At 37.0% G+C, this 14,577-nt stretch overlaps 1 protein-coding gene across 36 annotated transcripts in view; it reads right to left on the bottom strand.

The window, feature by feature from the left end:
• camk2b1 (calcium/calmodulin-dependent protein kinase (CaM kinase) II beta 1) overlaps positions 1 to 14,577 on the bottom strand; it is an 84,593-nt gene that overhangs the window by 43,908 nt on the left and 26,108 nt on the right. For 29 of the 36 annotated variants that reach the window (XM_028034608.1, XM_028034611.1, XM_028034617.1 and 26 more), the window contains exons 6-12: positions 10,232 to 10,304; positions 5,840 to 5,942; positions 5,085 to 5,168; positions 4,839 to 4,933; positions 2,482 to 2,604; positions 2,287 to 2,370; positions 410 to 452 (exon numbers count right to left, since the gene is read on the bottom strand). In XM_028034608.1, coding sequence (XP_027890409.1) covers positions 410 to 452; positions 2,287 to 2,370; positions 2,482 to 2,604; positions 4,839 to 4,933; positions 5,085 to 5,168; positions 5,840 to 5,942; positions 10,232 to 10,304 — 605 coding nt within the window. Of the gene's footprint in view, positions 1 to 409; positions 453 to 2,286; positions 2,371 to 2,481; positions 2,605 to 4,838; positions 4,934 to 5,084; positions 5,169 to 5,839; positions 5,943 to 10,231; positions 10,305 to 14,464; positions 14,538 to 14,577 lie in introns of all 36 variants that reach the window. The other 7 variants (XM_028034609.1, XM_028034615.1, XM_028034619.1 and 4 more) reach the window with 1 other exon arrangement.

Here is a 14,577-nt window from a genome sequence, read left to right as displayed (position 1 = left end):
ACAGCTCAAGTAGTTTTGCTTTAACATTTTGAGCTTTTTACCTCTATCCTGGATCTGTGAAACACAGTTGTTTTAAAAATAGCTGAGTAAATCAAATAAACAGTTATGGTTAAAGAAAACACTGAAGTTGAGCTGCGATGAAATGATAATGTGATTTTGCCTTTTTATAACATGCTCTAAAAACTTCAAATTAACATTCTTAGGTTAAGGGAGAGAAGAGATTTGTTGGTACCTGTGTCAAAAGGTGCATGCCATCATTTTAGCTTTCTTCCAAAATGATGACATGCTTTAATCACAACATAACAGATTTGCAACTCAACAAACTTCTTAGTTACACTGAAAGCTGGGAATTGACTTTTTTTACTTTAGAGGTATAGTTAAAGAAACTAAAAGCCCATAATGGTCTTACCTGAGAAATTTCGGGAAACCAGCATGGTTGTAAGAATTGCCCCCTAAGAGGAGCAAGAAAGCACAAAAAACATTTTAATCAGAATCATCTTTATATAAAACAACATCCATTTTGCAGTTCATTAATCAACCATTGTCCAGATCTTTTTACTTCTTCATTAAAATTGAAAACAAAGATGAATTTAAAAAACAACAACTCCTGAATCAGGTTAAGAAATTAAAAATTTAAGTATTGTTGTTTTCTTGAGAATTGTGAAATCTACTTGACTTGCAACTAACTTACTTAATATGGCAGCAATTGAAGATTCAACCAAACTGGAGAAATCGTAGGGAAAAATTTTAAAAAGTTCTTAGCTGGAGCTACCAACACTTTTTTTAATTCTTGATTTAACATTAGAACATCAGTGAGAGGCCAAAATGGTGATGCACAACTCCATTTGATGTAAAAATAGTTCAATAAAGAGTTTTATTGCATGTTCAGCTAAAGTCTTTTGGGTTTTATAAAACTTGTATCATTAAAAGAGGAGAGCGCCTCAAATGTTAATGGCACATTTTAAAGTTTAACTAGATGCAGTCCATTCAACACCACATTTTCTTCATCTTTGCCGATTTCAAACTTCAATTGTCACATTTACAGTAGTTTGTGACTAACAAATAGAAAGAATCAATTATTCCTCTAGAATACCTGTGTGGCCCTACTTGATGTTCTAATATTAAAATAATTCAATTTTGCTTTTTGTTAACTCTAATCATCTCATTGCCCGTTTATATTTTGAGTGTGAAAAGCCAGAGAGAATTGGTGGCAGCTGATGGCATGTTGGTTGAATGGTGCAACATTTGCCTGCAGCCACCTGCTCTTCTGTTTCCAGCTTCCTATGAGCTGGTATTTGAGCCGTGCCAAGAGAGGCCAAAAGCAGCAGGGTAACAGTGTCATGCTCCAACGGTTAAGCCGTTATATCCACACAAAATGTCAGCAATAAATCAGCATGAAAGGAAAAGTTTTGGATGCAACATAACTTTGCTCTTTTTACCTCATTTTAACTATAAAGTCTATCTCATGGTGACCTGTCATAACCTTCTTTGAACAGGTTATGACAGGTTAGGTCATAACTTGCATAAATATTTTGCACAAAATTCTTCTTAGATAGTGACATCTAGGAATAATAATAATAATCTCTTGTCACTTCAAATCTAAATAAGCTGCTGCTGGCCACAACCCCGAACTCAAAGTTTACACTCGCACGTGAAAATGGCTGCAAACAGATGTGCAAATATACATCCATATATCTTTGAAAAGCAGAAGTGGAGCCTCCTGCACAACCAAATCGAATGTAGCAAGTGGTTTCCGGATGGTAAGTCAACAACAAAACACTTGTCTTTTCCAGCAGCCATTGTAAAACCAGTTGACCAAACGTGCCGGAGCTCCACTTGGGTTGCTAGGTGATGGGATGGGCAAGTCTGGGGTTGCTAGGTAACAGCACAGTGTGATGTTACATTTGGGAGGTTTTTGGAATGGATTACTTTTCAGACACCAAAAAACATTAATTTATTATCAAAAATAAATTTTCGCTGTTTTATAAAAGCAGCAGAAACCCAATAAGTAGCATGAAAAGTGCCAAACATGAACTTTGCATAATAGGTCCCTTTAAATATATCGTGTTCATTATATATCATCTAAGGGAAATAATTATTTACTTAACTGTATATTCAGAGCAATGTGTGCTGCTCTCACAAATACAGGCATAAATACTGAAATTACAAATAAGACTTAAAAAATATAGACAAGGAAAATAGGAAAATTGATTTCATTTCAGCTCACATGAGAGCGTTTTAGAGGAGAGGAGTAAGATGTTGGAGACTAAAAGCATGCAAACAAACCTTGAGTTTCCTCCTGGCATTAAATTTCTTCAGGCACTCCACAGTCTCCTGTCTGTGCATCATAGATGCCACAGTGGATCGTTGCTTTGAAGAGAAAGAAAAGCAGAGGACATGATAAACAAAAAACATGAAAACATTCAGTGTTGTCATCTGTAAGCTTGAATTTAGTTAGATAGCAAAGACGGGATCACTTACGCAGACCCATGGGTGCTTAAGAGCCTCCTGAGCAGTGATCCTTTTGGCTGGATTGATTGTAAGCATCTGGTTGATCAGGTTTTTCGCCTCTGGGGTGACTGTATCCCACTCTGGGGATGGAAACTAGAACACACAACAATATATCATTAAATTAGTTGATAATCCAACAATAAAAATGTTGGTTGTTGCTCATGTTTGAATAGAGTCAAACTTCTCTGCACAGTTTTTAAAGGTACAACTTAGGACATTAGTGAAATACAAGAAGATGCAATATGGATGTCCAAACGCACATAAATCTAACATGAAACTCAATTTAGAACTACTTAACAGCTCATACTGACGAGTTTTTTTACTGGTCTAATCTTGGCACCAGTTCTTGGCACCAGAACTGATTTCACTGGGGTTGTATGAACCAAACCGCAAAACAATGTTTCACTTTTGATTTATGACCTAAAAAAGAAGAGATGTAGACAAACCTCGCTTCAACAATGTTAAAAGTCAGATTAGTTTTGCAATAACACAAGTGCACTGTCTCCAGGCCTAGGGCTGTTTGTTTTAACACCACCTGTCATGTAGCGATTGTAGCTCAGTGCACTGCATAGATTTACACTGACAGTTGATATTTTTAGCTCAATTTATAAATGTTATTTTAAATCTAGTTTATAAACGCAGGTTTTTATGACTTATTTATAAATCCAGCTCTAAACTGTGGGTATAAACAAAGACTGCAGATTACTGGATTTTTTTTCTTGTTAAATATTCCCAGCTGGTATTTATAAATGCAGATTAAAACCATTCCAGGTTACAAATAAATTAATAAAGTAAGTATTTACAGGGTTAACAATCAGTCAGACATGATGTTACAAATGTAGAGTTAAAATAGAAATTACGTCTAAAACAACCACTATAAATTAGGTATGTTTTTTAATACAGATATTTGCTTCTAATGCAAAGTGAATAAAAACACTCACTGCACAGTGATCTTCTTCATAATTAGCTTACAACAGAGAAAGTTTTAGAGATTTTACTAAAAAAGGCATTTTCAGTTATGTGATGATGTAATGGCCAGTTGGAAATTGGCTCAGTGCTAATCAGGCCCAGATTAGAGATTAGCACTGATGTGTCACTGGTGGAAAATCCCTAATAATATTATTAATAATAATAATAATAATATTAATGTTCTCTGAAACATTTTATCTCAACCCTTTTATATAGCATTGTTATTGTCAGCTGTACTTTGGTCTTCTAATGTATTTGATCCAAAGTATAATATATTGCATTTAGTGTTAACAATTTATTCACACTTAATACTAAGATTACTGTACATAAACATACATAAAACACTCCTCTTCACTCCTCTCCTCTAAAAAGTCTTATTTTTTCTTTAAATCTAAAGAACAAAGATTTTGTAAATTTTTGCTAAAACAAGCAGCATGATTTCAGATTTGTATTTTAAATAAGATTTTTACATCTGATAAAACACCCTATATTAGAGTAATTTTAAATACATCAATTTCATATTTTTGGTCTCCATAAGATAAATATAGTGCAGAACATCCCTAAAATAGCCTTCCATGATTAAATGTTCAAAAGAAGATATCATTCTCTGTCTGCAGGACTGAAGTTCTCTAAAGAGCCGGACTGTATTTGATTGAATGCTTCAATTAATTCATGCATACTGCTCACTGTTCCCACCCCTGTGCTTTGCAAGGACCGTACTCATCTACCCAACATGGCTGCTCAGGACACATTTTGAAAAGCTTGTTAGATTTTCATAGTGCAATAAATAAAAGAAAAGAAAAGAAAATACAGGAAAAGAAAAAAAATCAAAAGTGCAAAAAGTTGGGAAAATTTCAAACTTAAAATCATTAATAACATGCAGTGAAAATTTCTTCCCAGAACAGATTATCAATGCACATATTGACAACTGTTGAGGACTACTTTTATCAACTTTATTAATGTTTTAGAAACACAGCAAACATGATTTTTACATATAAGCCACAGCGGCTCTCTTTGGTCGGATTGTTTATTAAAACTGAAAGGCCAGTCCAAGCGGAGCCTCCAGCAATTTGTTCAGAATCCCTCAACCCATCAGGTCCTGTTGTGTTTAGGCATAAACACTAAGGTCTGTGCCCCATGAGGACAGAATCACTGCCAAAGAGTCAGTCAGTTTCTCTCTCTTTATTTGGCATGAAGTTTACTGTGATCCATGGTGAAACCTGAGCTCTTGCACCCCCTGAAATATGAATGAGGTGACTCGGTTACGTAAGAGCAGCCAAAAGGGAACGGGGGCAGCGAGAGCAGCAGGGAGGGCATCACGATGGAAGGAGGAGAAGGGAAAAAGAGCGGAGACTCACATCATAAGCCCCAGCCTTGATCTGCTGGTACAGCTTGTGCTGGTCCTCGTCCCAGAAAGGAGGGTAACCCACCAGCAGGATGTAGAGAATCACCCCTGAGTCACAAACACACACAAGAAAACATACACACCGACAAAACAAAAACACACACATCATCAACTCAACCTTCCGCTGTTTTGTGTGTGATCACTTAGGAAATACCATATGGATGTTGTGTTTAAACGAGTGTGTTTCTCTACAACTCACCGCAGGCCCAGATGTCCACAGGTTTGCCATATGCCTCCTTCCTCAATACCTCGGGGGACAGGTATCCTGGTGTTCCTGCAAACCCTGCAGCAAAAAAAACACATCCACTATTGATTAGCAAGGCAAGAGATTGTGCAGAGAAACCAACAAAATAGTCAGTATTTTAGCCTTGAACTGCTGGAAATTCTCAGTCATACACTGTGACCTATTTGTCTAACAAATACTAACTCCTTCAGTCAATTTTACTGCAAATACACAAAATCCTACTAAGTATTTTTGGTCTAGTTTCTAGTGCAAACCTCTTAGTACACTTGAAATAGGACAAAAGTAACTTACAAGTAACTTTTCAACAAGAAATATTAGCTTGTTTTAAGTAAATAATTTCTTACTATTGATGAAAAACTACTAGTTCGACTGGCAGAAAACTTTACTTATGAAAATATATTTTTCTCATTGCAGTCTACAACAAATGAAAAATGGTTGGCTACACAAAACCTAAAACCTAAAATCGTAACTTCCTTCTCTACAAAAGTCAATATTATAATCACAACTTTATAAAGAACACAAATTTAGGAAGACAAAAAAAAAGTGCAACAAAAATTTTGTTATCCAAGCTGTACTCTTTATTGTGTTTAGCTCATAAAATGTTTAAGTTGCCTCCATATGGGGGACGAAACACAATGACAGAGTAGTTTATTAGGTCAATTGAATAAAATGTACCCCAGATTTACTGCCGTTGCTTCTGGGATACCTACCAAACCAGGCCTGCTGATCCCCCTGCACCTCGATGGCCAGGCCAAAGTCTGCAAGCTTCACTGCAGCATTCTTACACTTGCTTGCGAGGAGCAGGTTCTCTGGCTGAAGAGAAGAAGACGGCAAAAGGTTATCAAAGAACTTATAGGACAAGAAAACGACAATCCTCATGGAGTAAAAGCTAGAAGCAGACATGCAAAAAAGTTTGCAAAGGGGTTCATGAAGGCTGCTTTCAGTCAAGACAAACATTTGCAAGGCACACGTTTTATGTTTTTATTCATGCATTGACAGATAACAGATTTACAGTAGAAGTTGGTCCACATTACAACAGTTAAACCTGATAAGTCTGCAGCACTCTTATTTCCTGGCCTCATGCAATGAGGCTCTATAGGCTCCATCTCTGTGGCCTAGAAAATGCAGCTAGCCTCATTATTCTCTGTTAGAGGAGAGCTCTAATAATGGGTATCTATCCCCACTGGTCTCTGCTCTTTTTCACTTTCTTCTTAGTCTCACTTAATCATTGCCTCTGTAAAGGTAACAGGCAGCTCTGACTACTGCATAAAGCCCTCCTGCGGGAAATATTAACACAAAATATGATCTGGGGCTATCATTTTTTCCAATAATCTTGATGCTGGATAATCACCAGGATTGCTAACATAATTACTTACATATTATGTCAGATTGGTTATCAAAGTTACCCTTTAACCTACATAGGTAGATTCAATTATTTCAGTCGATGCCTGGGGAGTTAGACGCCTACCCAAACACTTAACTTCAAAGTTAACATAGGAAAAAAAAGACTTCTTGGTGTCAGTGAAGCGTCAGCTTTTAAAGTTTTTTTTTAACATCCTTTAGCTAATGCAGCTGATTCCTAATATAGATCAGTGAAGAGCAACATGTGTCCAAACTTTTTGAAATCAAAGAATTAGGACATTATATTTAGGTTGGATATCTGTCACCACTTCCCCTGCAATGCAGCAGCATCTGCCTGCATCCTTTCATTGTTTTCTGTCCTCAAATCAGACGATTCGCCTGTCCTCAAAACACACGTAGTTAAGAGTTGTGCTTCTGCTAGCATCTTAAGCGAAGAAGGCAAAAGAATTGGTAATGCTTCCATTTTGAGCCTATATCATGTCATGATATTCTCCTTGCACTTGGTTAGGTTTTCTTTTGCAAACCAGGGAGTTTAGAAGGTGCCAGCACAGTATAATCTGTGACAACGAATGTGGGTGAAATTTGTGAGGAAGCAGCGGCTTCCATCAAAAAGGTGACCTCACATTCAAACACTAAGTAACAAACATCAGCGCTGCTTGACACAAGAGCACCGCCTTTTCTCCTGCTACCTTTTGGCAGACTAAGCGCAGAGAAGATTAGCAGCTGGTTTTGGTTGATGAGTGCAGAGAGGGACGGTTACCGACAGATGATGGAAAAGCTGCATTGGAGAGCAGGTCATGAGTGGGTGTTTGATTTGGAGAAATTCCCAGTCTCAGATTTTCGCACTTCCTCTTCTATTTATTTACCAGTTAAGGATCTGGTACTGAGGAGGGAGAGTGGCAGGTATGTACACATACTTTGGGAAGCTGACTATTTTTAAGGAATTTGCAGAGCAGGAACCTGAAGTTCAACTACATCAGTGAACTTTGATTTAATAGAACACAAAACATGTTTTAAGCAGCAGCTGCATTTTGAAACTCCATGTGTTTTAACAGCAAAATACAGTGTACTGTCAAAGTATTTATACTCTTTGAACATTTTAACACTCTGTCATGTGAAACCCACAAATATATTTTATTATATTTTATGTGGTAGACCAACGGTGCATAGTTTTAAAAATGCTGATAAATAAAAACTGGAACAGCATGGCTGACATCTGTATTAAGCCCCATTGTCCCAATACTTTGCAGAACCAATTTTTTAGCAATTTGAGCTGCAAGCATGTTGAGAGTTATATCTTAACCAACTCTGCAATTTTTTTCACTTTTAACCACTTATGTTTGGTCTTTCATTAGGCCACAGTATACACATACTATATAGTACAACTAAAGCTCAAGGTTAAACTTTGCTCAAGCTTTTTTTTTTGTTTTGTTTTATTTTTTTTTCTGTATTTGTATTCAGCCCCATTGACTCCAGCTGACCAAAACATTTCTTCCACACACTGTGGTTAGATCCACAGATGACCCCACGTTTCTTTCTTCGTACCACTTTTCTAAGGAGCACTACATTACTACGTTTTCGGTTCTGATGCTGGATTGATGTTTTTGAAATGTTTTGAACTTGGCATGTTGTTTCATGACCTGACTCTGCTCTAAACCTCTCCACAGCTTTCTCCCTGATTGGTCTGCTGTGTTTCTTGATGTCATTTGTTCACTAATCTTCCCTAAAAAACCTTCACAGACAGCTGTGTTTATACGGACTGCAACTGTTTGCATTTGATTTTACTTAGTGGTATCAGAGCGAAGGGGACTAAATACAAATGTGTCAAAAACCTTAAAAACCCAGTTTCACTTTTATTCCAGGTTGTGTTTGGTTCCATCACATAATATTCCAAAACAAAAATACACTAATAGTCCACACCTACCACACCTAATCGTCCAGTAGACTCGGTGCAAGTGGGGACAAAAAGTGCAACATTTGTTAGATTTTCAGCTGGTGTGGTTCGCTTTCACACTGCACTGTGTCAAACGATCCAAACTAACTGAAAATCTGCTCCCCTCCTCGCCTGTGTTGGCACTGCACCAAGAACCACAGAAGGAACATGAAGACCTCTGAAGAAGACATGAACACAACTTCCTTCTTCACAAAATATAAACAAAAATTGAAAGAAGTCAGATTTTAGCAGTTGTAGGATTTCTCTTTTGTCTTTGGTAAAAGAAAAAGCCATTTCTCCCGCTAGCACTAGACTTTCACGTTTGTTTTGGATGTATTACCCAGAATGCCATGTGCTATAGTTCGCTTCCTGCTTATTGAATAGTCTCCGGTCCACTTAGATTTCATTTATGTATTCGAACCATGCCAGTGTTCACTTCCACTGAACCAACCCTTGGTTTGTAGGCTTTTTTTTAGTTCAATTCTGCATTCACACATCCCCAAATGAACCAGACTTTCTAGGTAAATGAACTAGAGTTTGAATAAAGCGGACTAAACAGAGCTGATGTGAATGCACACTAAACGTTTGTAGCTCAATGGAGTTGGAAAAACTTTGCACTGCACATTACATCGTCTTCTGTACAGTGTGTGCATTGAGATTGCTTTTGTTGGCACAAAGTCACAACTTGACTCTGTTGTCATGTCTATTGCTAATTCGAGGGATCATGTCAGTCGGGCTGTCCTCAGTCATCACACTATGACCTATTGCGAGAAACACTCTCCGGTGCATGGCTGTGAAACAAGATAGGTGTGTAAGCTAAATAAAGCCTTTGCCCACAACAGTTCTGATAAACACAGCAGCCTTTGCTGGAATGCCAGGACTGACATTTGCATAGAGGTCTACTTGACAAAGTGCATCATGCAAAACAAGATGCAACATACAAACAGAAAGAGCATACAGAAATACCAGCATGTACAACACAAGCAGCAATATGCAAGACTGGGAAACAGGTTGATTTCTATTTGTTTATAGACACAGATCATATTTGACATGTTGTTTGGAGAAGTAGTAAAAGCATCTCAGCAAAAAAAAAAAAAATCCCTTGAGAGCACTGAAGGCTGTGTGGACAATCTGACAAATTATTCCTGACAAAATCACCTCTAAATTTACAACCAGTTCTTCTTGCAACCGGTAAACATAAACTAATCGCAAGTTAATAATTACTATTTTACAAGAAAATGGTTTTCATGGGTGTAATATCAATCCAAACCACAGAATACCTGATAAAGGAATATATATTACTTCTCGCTGTCAAGTAAAAGAACCTGAGATGAGTACTCTCTCAGCTGATATTATGTGGAGCAGCTGTGACAGAAATCCTGCTACAAAAAGGTTACATAGCAGAAGCATTGGTCAGCCTGCATGACCTGCATTGCATGCTTGACATTGTTGCATGCTTGAACTCTCTACACACTAAAAGTTATGTTTATACAAAAATGTAGCTGCAAGTTTAGTATAGCTGAAGAAACCTGGAGAAAACTCAGGGAACATTTTGTCCTGAATCTGCATGACTTTCGAATTTAAAAACCAGGTATTATGTTCAGTCTGAACTGTAATATGAGCAATGAGATGATCCACAGCCCTCTATAACTCTTCAGACTTTGCAAGCAACAACTACAACGTCTTACCAACAGAAGACGTTGTAGTTCGTCAAACTACAGAACAGCTCGACCATGAACCCCAAAGACACAAAAATATAAGTAATATATAACTGTACGTGGGCAGCAAAGCAATTCCCATCACTCACCTTTAGGTCCCGGTGCACCACGCCCATTTGATGGCAGTGAAGCACCGCCTCCAGGATCTGCTGGATGCAATGACTGCATGCAAACACCAAGGGAAGGGGGGGGGGCGCATGTTAGTCTTAGCAGCGCTGCAAACCCGTGCACAGGCCATGGGGTGCAGAAAAGAAAGGGTAGGTGGGTGGTGGGGAAGATTTTAGGGGTAGAACAAGAGTTGAAAAGACTCTTCTGTTGCCAGAGTGCTACATTTGAACCATTCGCTGGCTTTGGTGGACCCAAAACAAGCAAAATGATCAGACAATGAAGCTAAGTCTGTTGCCTCTGAGTTAGCCTTAAAGCCATAGCATAAAACCAATATATAAAGGATTCATTTTAGAGTGGACTTTTTTAGGTTAATTGTTGTGGAGAATTACAGTAACCTAAATGGTAGAATGGTAAAGCTGTGGATTTTCTGCAACAGAAGACTCCTTTATGTCAATCTAATATGCAAGAACCAGCTGATGGAGGCAATTACTTTTAGTTTGATATATTTTTCAACAACCCTCATCCAAAAAATATTAGAAATTTCATCTGACTCTAGATGCCCTTCCACCATCCGTGTTTTACCCAGCAGGCCTCGGTGGAGATGGGATATGAAAATATGGCTGGCCACAGGGGGGCAAGCAAAACATTGATGAAGAAGGTAAACGAAGGGTTGAGTCATTACGCAATTAATAACATTTGAAAATTGTGTCTGTATGAGAACAAGCTGATAAGACTGAAATAAATGTGATGTTGGCAAGTCATCAGACACTAAAAACAGAGAGAAAGAAACTAGGAGGCAGCAGAAGTGTGAGACTAGATAATACATCTGCCATGATGGAAGAGGTGGCTATGATTAACGGGAAGACGACACTGACAGGATACAACAAGTTATAAAAGTATGAATATTATCAGATGATGGATGAGTAGAGCTGCAATGACACACACTTTTATAAAGTACATGCATTTATATCTGGACTGGTGTGTGTCTGTGTTTGGTAAAAGCTTCATCATGCATGAGTGCCTCCTGTGCACTGAACTTTTTTTAAAGGATTTAGTTTGTGGGTTAAAATATCTGATTTAATGTATAATTATCAAATGGTGCACTCTGTGGCATGTGGTTTTGTACTACTGAGGTTAGATTAGAAATAATTTGAGATGTTTTTAATTTAAAGGAAGAAGAGGTAGAGCATGCACGTTCTTTTCCTCATGAATGTCTGCAATAAAATCTGATTCCAGAACAATAAATTCTCTTACTAAACTACCAACTTTGTTGTGTTTTGGTATATTGGAGGCCATTAATTAATTCTGTAATTTACTGAAAACTTTTGTTTCCTTAAGATGAAGACCTATCATGGGCAGAAAGTAAAAAGTTTTTAAAAATTCTACTCAATAATAAAAATACTGTTGATTTGAAAAGAAATGTGCAAAAGGTGAAGTTATCATTGAATTTAAAAACACAGCTACAAAATGAATATCAAATAAAAAAACAAAAGTAATGGTGAGAGAGAGCTCTTAATTGGGATGTATTTCCACTTTTAAAGAACCATCAATTCTTTTATCATATTTTTCGTCCATTTTTCCCCTTCCAGCCACACATCAAACTAATATAATGAGGAAAGTGACTGCAAGGAATCTCTTTGACATTTGTAGATATAACTTTCTTCCTACTTTTTAAAACTATACTAAATTTGCTTTGATTGCAATTACAGGGTATTCATTTGAAAGGGAAATGTCTTAATGGTGGCAGAGATTGGATGAAGAACTACCAACACAGAATAAAATCATTTCTGTGTAATTTTCAGTTGCACAAAACATGTAAATCAAATATCTATTTGTTTACAAAACATCTAAACTAGTTACTATGGGGTCTAAAATGCTGTCATCAGGGTAAAATTCATTTTTAGCAATTATCTGATCTGTATAAGGCATGTAATGTATCTAAATCTAAAGTTAAAAATCATTCTATGATCTAAAAGAAATTCAGTAAAATTACAAAGTAGACCCTTGATGTAACGAAACCTAAATTACATAACAAGTCTATGTGGGGTCAGAGACACACAATCTGAAACACAGAGACGGTGGAGGAAAAAGATGCATTGACCTAAGTGCAAAGTTCAGGGCTATAAATTAAGAGCACTGTCTCATCTCTAAAGGTTTCCCAATGAATAAATACTGGGCAGTTCACATATACCGAGTGTGTCTGGATACTGGGTGATCACAAGAAGAAATGTGGCTGCACATAAGCTCTGTCCTATAAAATCAAAACTTGTTTGTATTTTGTATGTGTTGTTTCTGTAGTGAAGACGCCTTTGCAATAATAATTTGCTCTCGTTCTTCACTCAGGTTCAGGATAAAACAGATCAAACCGAAAAAAGTACAACAAAACAGGCATTTTGCTTTGACTTTACAGACTGACAAGTCTGAGTAATCATTCTTAATGTCTTCATATCCTTACAGCAAAAAAATTGAATAAAAATGCATGTTTTTGTACATCTTTGACAAACAGATGAGCAAAGTTTTTGTTTTTTTTCCACTCACAGAATGCCACTAATGTAGATGCTTGAAACTTAATCCTGATTATTACTGTAGCCATTTTTTGTCATACATTCTGCTAATGATCACACCCATTAGTGAGTGAACTGCTTTTCTTCTTCTCCTAAAAGAGCTTTGTGGCTCCATTAATGACTCCAAGCTGACATGTTCACGCACCAACTAAGCAAGAACATTATTTTAAAAATCCACTGATTACCCCATCTAGAAATGTCAGCATTATACAAACACAGAGCACCTATATTTTATTTAAGTATGGCACATAAATAAATTAACATTTACTGCTGTCTAGACACTTCTTTGACATATGCATAATGAGATAATAATTAGGGCTACACAATAAATCAATACCAATATATTTTGCAATAGACACATGATCAACATCAATACATAATATGTCTGATAGAATATTAAATAATTTCACTGAACTTCCATCCAGAACTTCACAGGTTTCCCCGCACTCTTTTGTTACCTAGCAACAACTTCTTGAGCAACTTGCGCAGCATAAGTTCAAGGTTTTGCTTCATAACTCCTTAAAAATAAACAATAGCATGGAGTGAAAATTGTGGATAAAATAGGCAAGGTCACACCACCAGTTTTAATATTTCAGATATATAAACGAATCAAAAGTTATCAATATCGACTGACATAGCCATATCATCAGCCATATCGTCCAGCCCAAGATATAATTAGAGCTGCACCAATCCGATATTAATATCTGTATCGGTCTATATTCAATGAGAAAGTGTGTCCAAACTTTTGGTCTGTACAGTATAAAAAAAAGTTATACATCGAGTATAAGCGCAGATCTATTTTGTTTAATTCTATGATTTATTATTTAATTTACATTATATTTAGAATTTCTAATTGCATTTCTGAGCCATTTGAAAGAAGATTTGTTACAGTTGATTTTTACTATTTGGCCAAGGTAGTCAAAGTATTATTTTTGTCAGTTTCAGTTTCTTATTTATTTTACATTGGCTGATATACAAATTAAAGTTAGGTTTTACATGTTTCACCAAGCTTGTGAACCTACTGGTGTATTTAAATGTGCTGTCCTGGTGCAGAGTTATCAAATAAATTTCAGAGTATAGTACATTTATGTTTGTGTTTAAAAAAAAAAAAGTAAATTCAGCTCTATTTTTCTGTATCAGATTGGTATCAACCGATATTAAACCCCAGATACCTGTATCGGTATCAGAAGTGAAAAAAGTGGATCGTTGCATCCCTAGATGTGATGCATGCTGAACATTTATCAAGGATGTGACCGTGTGTGAGCATGCTCCTTCATTTTATAATTAGTGTACTTCCAGTCAGTGCAACAGGAGCTTTGGCTTTGTGGCCGATTGTGGGATGGTTGTGAGAAGAGCAACTGGGAGGGCAGATGAAACTGGAAAAAGTGGGTGAGGTGGGCCAGATTCTTCCAATTAGAGAAATAAAACAAATATATAAAACAAATTCATTAACATTAAGCAAAAAGAAAACATTCATCACAACAACACATGAGCCAGACAGGCGGACGTCAGACTAGAGACGAAGAGGATAGACAAACAGGCGAAGAGAAGGAAGGAGGAAAAGAGGGGAAAAGGGAAAGGTAGCAAGCAAAGTTTGGGAAGGGGGAGGGTTGAAGGGTGGGATGCAGATGCTCCTCTACACATACTAACCTTCAGGTCCCTGTGCACTATGTCATGTTGGTGAATGTGATGGACACTTTCTAGAATCTGATGGATACAGTGACTGTGAAGACAAAACAGAGAGAGGAGGGACAGCGGGGGAG

Source organism: Xiphophorus couchianus, chromosome 12 (genome assembly GCF_001444195.1).
Source record: "Xiphophorus couchianus chromosome 12, X_couchianus-1.0, whole genome shotgun sequence".
In the NCBI taxonomy this organism is placed as follows: domain Eukaryota; kingdom Metazoa; phylum Chordata; class Actinopteri; order Cyprinodontiformes; family Poeciliidae; genus Xiphophorus; species Xiphophorus couchianus.
Note: the sequence above shows the minus strand (reverse complement) of the source record. Positions and strands in the feature narration are given on the sequence as shown.